Genomic DNA, 14303 nt, shown 5'->3' with positions numbered 1-14303 from the left:
GGTTTAATCCTTCAATAGAAACCCTACTGCAACTTGTCTCTCACAGCACCTGCCTGTAGTACACCTGCCCGACATTGTGGAAATGGTGCTGGGTCACAAGAATTCTTCCTTTTGACATTCCTCACCTTCAAGAAGTTCTCTGTCTCTAGAGGAACAATGTTGAGTGAATGAAAATCATCCCTCGCAAATCATCCCTGGCCCGGCTCTCGAATTGCCATAAGCAAGGGGGAGAATGGGAAACCAATGAAATGGCACGGCAGCCAAAGACAGATGCACATTCCAGACTTATCTCTCTCAAGGCTGTATCTCAGGGTTACCCACAGAGGCTGGAGGGGAGTGACCTCTACAACCCTCGAAATTGCTCCGTTGGAGAATGTGATTGATGACACACCCTGGGGGGAGGGGGGAAACAGGGTCATGATTGGGACATAAATTACATAGGGTCAGAGCTGGCTTCATTTGGGAACATGCCGACATGAAGCTCCTAATAAATAACTGGATTTCTAGGTCCGAAGTGCCAAATGAAATGGAAGGGGAGTCTAATTTGACTTACAACCACTTTTTTCCTGAAGACCAAAGATTGGAACATATCACTTTTGTTGTTGTTGTTGTTGTTGTTGTTGTTGTTGTTAACCTGGCCAGTTGGGTCTGATTGTACTGAGATCCAATCATGAAAAAATTCACCCTTTCAAGATTCTGTCCCTGTAAACTTACAATTGGTTTCATTTCCTAACTAGGTAGCCTCATTAAAAGGGAAATTGGCAGAAACCTAACAAGAACATTTTGTGGAAAGCAAAACTCTTACCATTGCAAGTGGAACAATTCCCATGAACATGGATTGGCTGACAAAGATCTCGGAGACCACCAGCTCACTTGCAGCCTCATCTCGAGGGTACTCGACCTGCCAGGTGATTTGTTGGGCTCCAGCCAACTCACTGCTGTTGTCGATTTCAAAATCCATTTGAAAGATCTCGTAAGAAGTTATGTTGATCCTGGGAGGGAGAAAAGAAACACAAGGTAACAGTAGGAACTTCAGGTAGGACTTGTTTCTGCTTTCTTTCTTTCTTTCTATCTATCTATCTGTCTGTCTGTCTGTCTGTCTGTCTATCTGCCCCCCATCTTGTGGTTCACAAGACTGAATTTTATAAAAAGCCCACTTATTTATTTTATTATTATTATCTCTTTTATTCATTAACATGAAACTCAGTCAACAACATTTAAAAATGTGTCACAGATACCATTGACCAGTGCTAATGGTGCTAATATGGGTTAGCACAGATACCATTGACCGGTGCTAATATGGGTTGCAGCCAGCATCCTAAGTAGCAACCAAGTATCTTCTTAAAATATATGATGTTCCGAGTAGTGCAGTTCTTTGCAGTTCTGCTGGTGTTATTGCAGGAATTTGCATCATCATCATCATCATCATCATCATCATCATCATCATCATCATTATTATTATTATTATTATTATTATTATTATTATTATTATTATTATTATTATTGGCTATGATCTGGGGGAAAGGAGAAAAAAATTCAAGTTAAGCTCCCCAAAATGATGGTTTTAGAAATGCAATTAAGAGAAAAATAAGAAATATAAAAGTAAACTCTCTCTAGCATGGTTATTATCGTGGCAAATTCAAGAGTCTAGAACAAAGAAAATTAGAAGTGATTTCTAATCTTCTTCACTAGAAGAGCTGAAGGAACAGTTGGGGATAAATTACCCTGGAGAAAGTCCATTTTTGAGTTGACGTGGACTTGGTAGAATATCATCAACCAGAAGCAGTCATTATGTAGATTTCCCAGATTTTGGAAATGAAATATTCCGTGAGTTCTCCTTCCACCCCAGACCTCACTTTAAATAGACACCTCAGCGTTCAGGATGCTTCCCTGTTATTTTTTCTTTTCAAGAGCACATCCATAAGCTCAGAGAGTTGAAATCACAAGCCGTTCCCAACAGCGTACAAAGCAATCCAGATCAGTAGAAAAAGCTTTCCATGTTTTTCAATACTCATTTGATGACTCTAGTTGAGTAAGGACAATAGCGATACATTCCTGATGATCCCAGCTTTATAGGGCTGGATTATCTGTGCCCTTCTCTCTTTCCCTCTGCAGCCAATTTGCACACGCTACACACTGCTGGCATTAAAGAGAGAGAGAGAGAGAGAAAGAAAGAAATGAGTGCAGCTGTTTTGTTCTAATCTCTCTCTCTCTCTCTCTCTTTCCCTCCCCCCTCTCTCATTTCTCTCTCTTTCTCCCTCTCCCCCTCTTTCTCTCTTGCCCTGCTGCCAGGAAGGGGGAAAATGCTGTTTCCACCTCTCAGAGCAATTCTCTGCTAATTAGATATTGTGTTAGAGAATAACTACCTTGGCCTTCTGTTTTAAACCAGAGACATGATTCACAGATTGAGCTGGCCTAGGAAGAGAAACCTTGGCATGGAAGAACAGTTGGGGAAAGTTCTTCCATCCATCTATTCTGCAGACAGATCATTTAGCCCAAGTGTTCAGGAACTGGGACACAAAGTCCCCCAACCACAACACACAAACATAGAGGGAAATCAATTTGTGATCTTCGTTCCATATAGTTTTCCAGGTTGTGGCTATAAAAAAAAACAAGTGCTAACAAGTTCTTAAATTTCCTTCCTTCCTTCTGCTCCATTCCTTCTTTCTTCTGTCTCCCTCTTTTCCTCTTCCCTCCCTCCCTTCCTCATGCTCCATTCTTTTCTTCCTTTTTCCTCTCTTCTTCTTCCTTCCTTCCTTCTTGTGCTCAATGCCCTCCTTCCTTCACATCTTCCTGCTTCTCCCTTTCTTCTCCTTCCTTCCTTCTGTTCTATTCCTTCTTTCCTTCTTTCTTCTGTCTCCTCTTTTCCTCTTCCCTCCCTCCCTTCCTCATGCTCCATTCTTTTCTTCCTTTTTCCTCTCTTCTTCTTCCTTCCTTCTTGTGCTCAATGCCCTCCTTCCTTCCTTCCTTCCTTCCTTCCTTCCTTCCTTCCTTCCTTCTTTCCTTCCTTCCTTCTTCTCCCTTTCTTCTCCTTCCTTCCTTCTTGTGCTCTATGCCCTCCTTCCTTCCTTCTTCTCCCTTTCTTCTCCTCCCTTCCTCCTTCCCTCCCTTCCCTCATCCCTCCCTCTCTATATTTCCCTCTGCAGCTTAGTTTGTTTTTAATGGCTCCTTAGCTCTAACCATCACCCTTGACTCAGGTCCTTCCTAGAGTATTAAGAATGATGGCTTCTTCCATCTCTGGCTTGGTAGGTAATTAACTATCAATTCAAGTCAGGCCTATTACCAGCTTGTATGGCAACTCAGCAAAACCCCTGAATTCAAGAGTGACCCAGAGAAGGAAAAATTGGGGAAAACTGAATTGCCTTCATTTTGCTGTTCAAGGAAGGTGAAGAATGGCACACAGGAAAAGCTTTTTATGCCAGTAAAGATATTATTACAATCCACAAAAAGCTGAAAGTGTGTGTTCGGAGCCATTCTGGCATATGTCAGAGGAACAAAGGATGAAAATGATCTTCTTTGGTTGACCGGAGCAGAGAGAAAAGAACAGGAACCTGTTATTTCTCTCAAAAATGCCCTTAAGTCAATGAAACTGCCAAGTGAAACATCTGCTATATGAGGAAGAAAGTCCAGCAGCAGAAGACATGGATGAGACCTCAAAGGAAAGGCCAACCAATCCAATCTACAAAACCTTCCCAACTAATTGAACTTCAGGACAGATGGGTTGTATATAGATGGACTGTGGAGATTCAATTCGATTTAATCACATCTCTGAATCAAATGAATTTCAATGATCAATTCAATTGTCAACATTTAAGAGTCAGATCACATTGAATTGAGGTGTCGAGCTTCAAAGTCCGCTTTTTTGCTGTTGCGACTATTATCGCTTCTCACCTTGGCAACAAACTAGTGGAGGGGAGGGGAGGGGAGGGGGAGATAGAACTCAGGTTTCAGACCTCAAGATTCCAAGCGTGGGAACCTGGGTTTGCACAGGAAATAGCCAGATCTGGTTTTGCCCTTGTTGGTGCTGAAATGATGTACTCAATAAAGTTTTGCATTAAAGAGATTGGATTGTCTCAGCCGTGCTTAATTTGGTTGGATTTGTTAGTCAGAACCTTGACACAAGATTCAAATCATATTAAGGCCAATTCATACCCACTTGAGAACAGATAACTTCTGTAGAAGGGTACTTCTGGAGTAAAGTAGCTGAGACACTAAACACTGAGCAACAGCTTCCTTCTACAGCAGGGGTCTCCAACCTTGGCAACTTTAAGAATTGTGGAGTTCAACTCCCAGAATTTGCTGGCTGAGGAATTCTGGAAGTTAAAGTCCACAAGTCTTAAAGTTGCCAAGGTTGGAGACCCCTGTTCTACAACGTAATAGGGGCACATCTCACATGGTTGGAGCTCTCCAGGGTCCTATTTCTTTTGCTTTCTCTATTGCCTTCTTCTCAGAAAACCCTACTTTGACCTCATATACAATGTCTGATTTCTCTTGCAAGAACAGCACAACACCTGAAGAGTTGTCAGCTTCAATGTATACCTCCTAGCTAGCAAAGAATTCTTAGCAGAATAATGGAACAGAATAACACAATAATAGGGTTGGAAGGCACTTGGATATTTTCTAGTCCAACCTCCTGTACCATTTCAGACAAATGGTTGTCCAATCTGTTCTTTAAAAATCCCAGTATTGGAGCACCCACAACTTCTGAAGGCAAGTAGTTCTACTGATTAATTGTTCTAACTATCAGGAAATTTCTCCTTAGTTCTAAGTTGCTTCTCTCCTTGATTAGTTTCCACCCATTGCTTCTGGTGCTTTGGTCAAGACCCTTTTCTCTGTGACAGCCCCATAAATAGTAGAAGACTCTATCATGTTGTCCCTTCACATTAATTATGCAAATCTTGCTTTGCAGAAATAGTTCCACTGTAAAGCACTTTGTGAGCTTTCTCTGAGCTAGAGTAAATATTCTAAATAAATAGCAGTGTTCCAATATCTCAGGGGCTGCCACAAAGAAGAGGAGGTCATGCTATTCTCCAAAGCACCTGAGGGCAGACAAGAAGCAATGGATGGAAACTAATCAAGGAGAGAAGCAACTTAGAACTAAGGAGAAATTTCCTGACAGTGAGAACAATTAATCAGTGGAAAAACTTGCCTCCAGAACTTGTGAATGCTCCAACACTGGAAATTTTTAAGAAGATGTTGGATAATCCTTTGAAGTGGTGTAGGGTTTCCTGCCTGAGCAACGGGTTGGACTAAAACAGGGGACAGCAACCTGCGGCTCTGGAGCTGCATGTGGCTCTTTCACCCTTCTGCTGCAGCTCCCCGTCATTTGAAATATGAGTCACAGCCACTCATGTGCGACACCCACTGGCACGTGATTTATTGAGCTTTTCAACTCCCGGTAGGCCAACTATGGATAAATCCAAGAAAAGAAAAGTTTCAGAAGGAAACAGAAGGTTTAATTCAACTACATATGCTAGTTTTGTGACCACTCAGGAAATAGTCAGGCATAGGAAGGGTTTTGTGGCTCCCGGTGTTTTCTTTTCTGTGGAGAATGGGTCCAAATGGCTCTTTGAGTGTTTAAGGTTGCAGACCCCTGGACTAGAAGACCTCCAAGATCCCTTCCAACTCTGTTATTGTAATATATTGTATTGTTTTTACTTGGCTGTTCACTGCCCTGAGTCCTTCGGGAGAAGGGCGGTATAAAAATTAAAATATTATTATTATTATTATTATTATTATTATTATTATTATTATTATTATTATTATTATTATTATTATTATTATTATTATTATTATTATTATTATTATTATGTTATTCTATTCTAAATGGGCTTCCAGTAGCTCCACCCACCAAAACAGGGGGGGAAACCCCAAGTTGTTACTCTGAGTGTTGGGTCAAAAGTATGCTCCAATCAACAAAAGTCTTGCAAAGCATTTTTGCTAATCACGGATCTCCTCATCCACCCTCCCTCTTCTGCAAACTTAGCAGAATCCAAGTGTCCTTTTGGGGAGAAAAAAGAAGACAAAACTTTGGCGGGGATAAAAGAGCTGAAATCTCCACATGCGCCCAGGCCCATTATTCCTTCCAAGCGATAGGATAAGGCCTTATAATTTCAGGCAGCTGGCATGCTTGCTAATAAGTCCATTTCTATGGAAATGAGTTCGCAACTATTAATTTTGCCTGCTCCTGATCTATTCTTGATGTGCTTTTCAAATTTAGAAAAGCGATTCATGATTCTCTCAATTTGGTAATTACTGACTCCCTTTGATAAATCCTATCCAGTGTTTCAGACATAAGACATTCATTAGACATATTTCTTTCGGTGGAGGGGGGTTTGGGGGGGGATGGAATAATAAAAAGTGCCACTTAGCTTTATTGCTTCCCCCGCAGACTTGAGTGAGCGGCTCCCCAAACAAAGCCCAGACATAAAATCAGATGTTCAGTTGTAACTTTTCGTCCTCCCCCTCCGAATATTTCTGCAGAGTTGTTAGATTTTTTGACAAAACTTGGAGTCATCAAGGAAAACCATTGCAAAAGCATTAAGGAGGGAGCTGGAGGAACAACGCACATCGAGTGCCTTCAAAAATGGCCGTAAACCCAAGAAAGAGCCGAGGTGGCGCAGTGGCTAGAGTCCAGTACTGCAAGCTACTTCAGCTGACTGCTAGCTGCAATTCAGCAGTTCAAATCTCCCCAGGCTCAAGGTTGACTCAGCCTTCCATCCTTCTGAGGTCACTAAAATGAGGACCCAGATTGTTGGGGGCAACAGGCTGACTCTGTAAACTGCTTAGAGAGGGCTGGAAAGCACTGTGAAGCGATTTCCTTCCTTCCTTCCTTCCTTCCTTCCTTCCTTCCTTCCTTCCTTCCTTCCTTCCTTCCTTCTTTCTTTCCATAACTCTGTTCACTGCCAGCTGTTCGATCCTGACCGGCTCAAGATTGACTCAGCCTTCCATCTTTCCGAGGTGGGTAAACTGAGGACCCAAATTGTTGGGGGCAACAGGCTGACTCTGTAAACTGCTTAGAGAGGGCTGTAAAAGCACTATGAAGCAGTATATAAGTATATAAGTGCAATTGCTATTGCTAAAGATGTGGCCTGTACCACTCTCAAACACTTACTAATCTGTCTTTGTGAGGAGCCTGTTTGTGTCTTTGTTGTTATCGCAACGGCAGACAGAAGAGAAAATTGTACCCAGCAAGAAACAGAGAGATTCAGGCAATGTGGCGTTCAAAGCTTGGCCTGCTGGTGACAACTCTGTGGGCGTAGTACTATTTCTTTCTGGACAGCCCACAGCAGCCTACAACTATTTGCAGATTGTCAGGTATCAAGCATTCTTAGCCACGTTTGGAAAAAAATGCCACATTTGGGGAATGGATGCAGTTCACGGTGTGCCTCTTTGCAAGCTAAGTATGAAAAACCAAGGCAGTCGGGCTTTGGATCGAATTCCAGAAAGGCAGTTTTTAAAAGGCAGCAAGGCAATCCTGGGGAAAGACATGGCTGCTTTAAAGAGTTAGAGATAGGGGTTACATTTGTGCCTTACTGGGGTAGGAAGGCTCTTTTCAGAATTAAATGCAAAGCATTGCACAGTCACTTGGACCCTGCCTGCATGCCTTCCTCTCTTCTTGTTTTCCTTACTTCTGTCTCTCTCTCTGTTTCTTTTCCCTTCCTTCCTTCTTTCCTTTATTTCCTCCCTTCCTTCCATTCAGCTTTATTTCTCCTTCCTTCCCTCCCTTCCATTCATCTTTCTCTCTCTCCTTCCCTCCCTCCCTCCTCCCTTCCATTAATCTCTCTCTCTCTCTCTCTCTCTCTCTCTCTCTCTCTCTCTCTCATCTCAGTTTTCTCTGAGGACGAATTCCAGCCTACAGACCTCTGAAAAACTACAGATTAAACTGCATTTTTCAAAACTGAAAGGAGGAGTCACTTCTTCCCTTGACCAGCCTCTGTTTTACTGCCAGACCAAAAGGCAAATATTAAAGGAAATAAATATATTTTTCTAAAGTACTACTGCACAATGTTGGTTAATAAATTACTTTTGATACTGGAATAATACCAGCCTCCTGGTATGATTAAGAAAGGAACAGGAACTTATGAGTGGCAAGATCTGCTTCACAAGCATCTGTCATTAATAAACAAAAGAACGGGAAAAAATTGATGGAAAAAAACATCCGTTACAAATCTACCAAGGAGGAGAACAGTTGGCTTACAGCAACAATGACAAGAAAAAAACAACAAACTTACAACAGCTGTATATTCAAAGGATGAAGGCTGAATAGGTTTTCAAACAAAGGTAAATTGAATAAATGATTTACAGCAAGGTGGTGAGCATATCAGAGTATTACTGGAGTAAAACAGAAAATTCTCTGTATATTCCTTTTGGCCAGTCTGCAAGAAGGAAATAATTTCCTTCTCCTTTTGAAATTCACGGGGAAATCTGCAAAAACTGAGTTTGGACGAAACTCACCATGAGTCTCTTTCATCCATCCTTGATTCTGGGTGGCAAATCTTTTTTTTTCTTCTTCTTCCCAACAGCCTCACAAGAAGAACAGTTCACAGCAATCTGTCAATATTCCAACTTGAACATCCAGGGGGAAGAGGTGATGCTCAATCAACAGCCACAGGAAGGAGGATCTAATACATATTCTCAACCTTGTCAAGATGTGTGGACGTCAACTCCCAAAATCCCATGCTAACTGAGGAGACAAGTTATTAGGGTTTTTTTAAAAAAGCATTCAGTTGGTCTGGACCAATGTTTCTTAAGATTGGCAATGTAAAGAGGAGTGGAGTTCAGCTCCCAGAATTCCAAGCTGGCTGAGGAATTCTGGGAGTTGAAGTCCACAGATCTTCAAATGACAGAATAACAGAGTTGGAAGAGTCCTTGGAGGTCTTCTAGTCCAACCCCCTGACTAGGCAGGAAAACCTACACAATTTCAGACAAAGGGTTATCCAACATCTTCTTAAAAACTTCCAGTGTTGGAGCATTCACAACTCCTGGGGCAAGTTGTTCCACTTATTAATTGTTCTAACTGTCAGGAAATTTCTCCTTAGTTCTAAGTTGCTTCTCTCCTTGATTAGTTTTTTTTATTTATTTGCATTTATATCCCGCCCTTCTCTGAAGACTCAGAGCGGCTTACACTATGTTAAGCAATAGTCTTCATCCATTTGTATATTATATACAAAGTCAAATTATTGCCCCCAACAATCTGGGTCCTCATTTTACCTACCTTATGGAAGGCTGGAAGGCTGAGTCAACCTTGGGCCTGGTGGGATTTGAACCTGCAGTAGTAGTTTCCACCCATTGCTTCTTATCCTGCCTTCAGGTGCTTTGGCAGAATAGCTTGACTCCCTCTTCTTTGTGGCAGCCCCTGAGATATTGGAAGACTGCTATCATGTCTCCCCTAGTCCTTCTTTTCATTAAACTAGACATACCCAATTCCTGCAACCGTTCTTCATATGTTTCAGCCTCCAGTCCCCTAATCATCCTGGTTGCTCTTCTCTGCACTCTTTTTTACATTGTGGTGACGAAAACTGGATGTCATATTCCAAGTGTGGCCTTAATGCCTTCCTTCCCTCCCTCCTCCCTTCCATTAATATCTCTCTCTCATCTCATCTCATCTCATCTCATTTCATCTCATCTCAGTTTTCTCTGAGGATGAATTCCAGCCTACAGACTAATTCCAAGTGTGGTATTAACACTTCACGTGACCTTGATTCTGTCCCTCTGTTTATGCAGCCCAGAACTGTGTTGGCTTTTTTGGCAGCTGCCACACACTGCTAGCTCATATTTAAATGGTTGTCCACTAGGAGTCCAAGATCTGTCTCACAGTTACTACTATTGAATGAAGTACCACATATATTGTACCTGTGCATTTTGTTTTCCTTGTCTAAATGTAGAACCTTACTTTTTCACCACTGAATTTTATTTTGTTAAGAAAGCACCCAATGTTCAGGTCTGTAAAGTTCCTTCTGCCTATGGACAATGTAGGTCTTATATTTTGAGGACAATAGAGGACCTGAAGCAGCACTAGCCAAGAAGTTTTTTAAAAGTGTTTTTTGGTTGGCCAATGGTTTCGCCTCTATACCCTGCTGTGATGTTGTGAAAATACCCTACACAAAGATTCCGGACTTGATTTTTGTATAAGCCACCCAACGCTGCTGGGGGTTCGCAGGGGTTCGGGAGAACCTCTAGCTAAGATTCTGTGCAGTTCGGAGAACCCTCAAATCCAGTGGTGGGATTCAGCCAGTTCGCACCACTTCGGGAGAACCGGTTGTTAACTTTATGAGCAGTTTGGCGAACTGGTTGTTGGAAGAAATCATTAGGGCAGAGAACCGGTTGTTAAATTACTTGAATCCCACCACTGCCCAAATCCCACTCCTGGCTGGCCCCGCCCTGCCCACCCCACCCTCCCAGGAGTCCCCACGTGGCCCGTTTTGAATGCAGGTAAGTGCAAGACGTGTGCAGAGGCTCAGGGAGAGCAAAAAATGTGCCCACCAGAAGTTCGGGAAGGCCAGAAATGAACCCATTTCCGGCCTCTAGAGGGCCTCCGGAGCCTGGGGAGGCCGTTTTTGCCCTCCCGGAGCCTCAAGGAAAGCCTCTGGAGCCTGCAACTGGGCAAAGGACCAGTTTTTGAAGCCCGCCCCTGAAGCCACCATATAATCCCACCTGAATAGCCCAAAGACTTCTTCTCAGATGTATAGCTGCAGAACCAGACTTAGACACCTGGTGTGTGCTCAGCTGATGGGGAGACCCTTCCTTGCACATGAAAATAATAAATCTGGGTAATGAGAAAACATCCAAGCACCCAGACTGGTTGGTGCTGCCAATTCGCTTCCATTTTTCTTACTAACAACTTGGAATAATTTCCCATTTATTTGATTTTATCAGCTTCATCGTGACAAGCCAAGAGGGAAGTAAGACAATTGCCTCAATTATTTTTATTTGCTTCCTTCAAAGGGGGTGGGGAACTGCTCTTGGTACCAGCATGAAGCCTCCAATGCTTTTAAACGTTAGTTGAAAAAATGATTCCCAGAAGGAGACTTGGAGAGATGGAATTCTGGAGTGGGGAATTCTGGTAAGAAGTTAGGATACGAGACTCGAGGGCAAGTCAGAAGAGAGAATGAAGGAGAACCTCAAAAGTCAAGGACAGTCAAGGGATCCAGAAATCCAGAACAGCTCAGGATCACCCTGTGGTCTGTGCAAAACTTAAACCCAAACCAGAAAGCCTTTGGCTATTTTCTACTCCAGAGAAACAAGAGGATTACAACAGGCAGAATTGGTCCAACATTTGAAGAGAAGTTACCATCTGAAATACCATCCTCACCACCGGTGGTCAGATGGCAGCTACTCCCAATACAGGGGTGTTATTGGGGGGGAGGGTTAGCAAAAAGACAGCAACTATTATGTTGGGTCCCAACCAGGAGTGAAATCTAAATTTTTTTGCTACCGGTTCTATGGTGGGCGTGGCTTGGTGGACGTGGCTTGGTGGGGGTGTTATGTGGCTGGGTGGGCGTGGCTATGCAACTGGGGGATCAAAAGACAGAAACTCACTAGCAATGTCCTGCTGGAGCAGGGTTGGACTAGATGACCTCCAGGTCCCTTCCAGCCCTGGATTGTCCTCTGAAGCTGCGTCTAGTGCCAGGTTTGTACTCCTTCCTTCCTTCCTTCCTTCCTTCCTTCCTTGCCTCCTTTCTTTCTCTCTTTCTCTCTCTCTTTCTCTCTCTCTCTCTCGCTCTCAAAAACAACCCCCCACACACACACACCCGAAAACTCCCAGCAGGCTCTGCTAGGCAAACTAAAAAACGGGAGTGGGAGAGTCCGTTTTTCCTCCCAGGAGGCTTCCCTAAAGTTTCCCCTCCTGTTTTTTGGTTTGCCTAGCACAGCCTGCTGGGAGGAAAAACAGACTCCCCTCCCTCCCCCCGTTTTTTGGCTAGCACCCAGGTGAGCTGTGTGATCATCAAAGGCTTTTTTTTTTTTTACTTTTAAAAGCATTTTTTCTTCGGCCAAAAAAAAATGCTTTTAAAAGTAAAAAAAAAAACCTCTGATGATCACACAGCTCACCTGGACATGGGTGGTGGGGGGGCAGGGATTTTTGCTACCGGTTTTTCGAACCACCCGCCGCCATTGCTACCAGATCAGGCAATCCGGTTCGAACCGGAAGCATTTCACCCCTGGTCTCAACTCTGCTGGAGAGGAGAGGAGAGGAGAGGAGAGGAGAGGAGAGGAGAGGAGAGGAGAGGAGAGGAGGGAGGGAGGAACAGGGAGAATTGTTCTAATCGGGAAGGTTCAACAATTTTGCAAAATTCACTGTCTGTCATTTGATCCTAGCACAAGTCTAAACCTATTACTGGAAAATAGGTTTTTAAACATGGTGTTTCTCTTTCCCTCTGTGTGTGTTTGTGTCTATGTTTGTGGTGTGTTTATAAGAACCTTGGCTGAGCCTCAAGTTAGACCCTTGCCCAGATGAGTTAAGGAACCCAGTCAAACAATCCAATTAGACAGGAAGCAAAGACTGGGGCTCAGCAAAGCACGAAGGACCCAATCAATAGCGTAGCTTCCTCTTACAAAACTGGGCCTTTTTGTTCTTTAAACTTTGACAAGCCAACTGAACAGGGATGCCTGCGGGGGGCTTATCTTGATATTCCTGACCCCCCCTCTTCCCCCCACCCCAGATATCCTGAGGCTAAATGTTAAATAATGCAACAACCTGGAAAGGAGGGAGAGATTTTTCCAGCTGTTCAATGTTACCGAAAACGTTATCTTGTTAGCAGAGCAAAACGGGTCCTATGCAAACCTAGGGAGACAGGGGATGCCAATTTTATTTATTTATTTATGATGCTTAGATATCACTCCAGCTGAAAGTGAAATCTTGGTGGTGTGGTGAGCATTTATTCAGCAGAGTGGTGGGTTGCTCCCAGTTTTGTCCAGTTCTATAGAACTGGTAGTAAAAGTGGCGGGAGGCTCCGCCCACCTGCCTGGACATCATAATTGACTATCTGTGCATGTGCAGAAGTATACGTGTGCATGTGTAGGAATTTAGCACCCACCCCCTCCTAGAAGAATGAAATATTTTAGAAAATATTTAAAAAGGCAGAATATATTTCCCTGGATGAGAAATGGAGAAACATGTTTTAAAGACAAAGCAACTCCCCCCCCACCTTTGTCAATGGGCCATTAAAGCCTCAGCCAAGCTCACTCATTTCCCCCTACCTTTGTCAATGGGTCAAAGGTAGAAACTCATTCCCCCCACCTTTGTCAATGACCATCATTTGCAACACAATAGAACAGAAACTCACCACATGGCAAGGCTCAGGCAAGCTTGAGGGACAACCTACAATGTTAGCTAAGATCCCTAGACCACCTGGGAGTTTGAAAACCAATCAGGATACTCTTCCTGTGCCCCAGAAAGTTCAAAGCTCAGAAGAAGCATAAAGCCAGGGAGCACACAGGATCTCAGCCCTTTTCTGTTCAGGAACTCAAGCCATGTGATCCTGACCACCATTAAACCATCTTTCCAAGCAGCCTCCATGTTTCCAGTGTCTTTGTCCCCACTTGGAACTGAACCCAGATGGATATTTCTTCCAACACATGGTTTCCATTGCGAACCAGTAGTAAAGATAAGTAGAACCCACCCCTGATTCAGCAGCATCAGGGAAAACTGCACTGCCTCCCTCCTCCTGCCTTCTGGAAATCCATCACAGATAGCGACTCTGCATAGCTGAGAGAAATTATATTCATTTCATTTAGGAACCTTTCTTCAGACAACATTGCCATTCATCCTCCTGACCCTGGAGATGTTATTTCATTCGGATCAGTTATTACAGAAACTGCTTACGTAAATGGAAGTGCCGGGTAAAACGCTTGGCTTTGTTTTCAAGACGCTAACTTTGCAAATTGCCTCGAAAGAAGAGAAGCGCTGAAATTCGGGTCCAAAATATTCAATGGTGAGCCCTTACAACTTGTTGGCAAACAAGGCTCTCTCGAGGCCCAGATCTTTGCACAGCAGAGACGCGCTTGGTGGTGTTTGTTGTGGGTTTTTTTGCACCTCTCAGGGTCAGTTGTTCTGCCCAGAGAATTGTGGGGCTGGGGAGCTTCTTGAATGGAGGTGTTATTGTGCCAATTATAGACAAGGCAGGAAAAGGCTGAAGGGTCCTCATTCAGATGCAGGAGAGGACAAGGAAGTGGAAAGCCAGCATTTTTTCATGTAGTGATCGATCAAGAATGGGCAAGACACAGCCAAGGGCTGCTTGCAAATGCCCTGGAACCAGTGTTGGTATTCAATTTTTTTTTTACTACTGGTTCTGTGGGCGTGG

The 14303-nt window shown here is 43.4% G+C and overlaps 1 protein-coding gene and 1 long non-coding RNA gene across 2 annotated transcripts in view; one reads left to right on the top strand and one right to left on the bottom strand.

Annotated features, from left to right (window-relative positions):
• Window positions 1–799, top strand: part of LOC131185698 (uncharacterized) — a 48690-nt gene extending 47891 nt beyond the window's left edge. Inside the window, exon 3 of the long non-coding RNA XR_009152214.1 lies at window positions 738–799. This is a non-coding gene — a long non-coding RNA (uncharacterized LOC131185698). The remainder of the gene's footprint in view (window positions 1–737) is intronic.
• The window catches only part of TMEM132B (transmembrane protein 132B), a 252044-nt gene that overhangs the window by 87084 nt on the left and 150657 nt on the right, over window positions 1–14303 (bottom strand). The window contains exon 4 of the mRNA XM_058158473.1: window positions 806–992. Within this exon, the coding sequence (XP_058014456.1) occupies window positions 806–992 (187 nt within the window). The remainder of the gene's footprint in view (window positions 1–805; window positions 993–14303) is intronic.

Source organism: Ahaetulla prasina, chromosome 15 (genome assembly GCF_028640845.1).
Source record: "Ahaetulla prasina isolate Xishuangbanna chromosome 15, ASM2864084v1, whole genome shotgun sequence".
NCBI lineage: Eukaryota > Metazoa > Chordata > Lepidosauria > Squamata > Colubridae > Ahaetulla > Ahaetulla prasina.
This window is presented reverse-complemented; position numbering and strand designations above follow the sequence as displayed.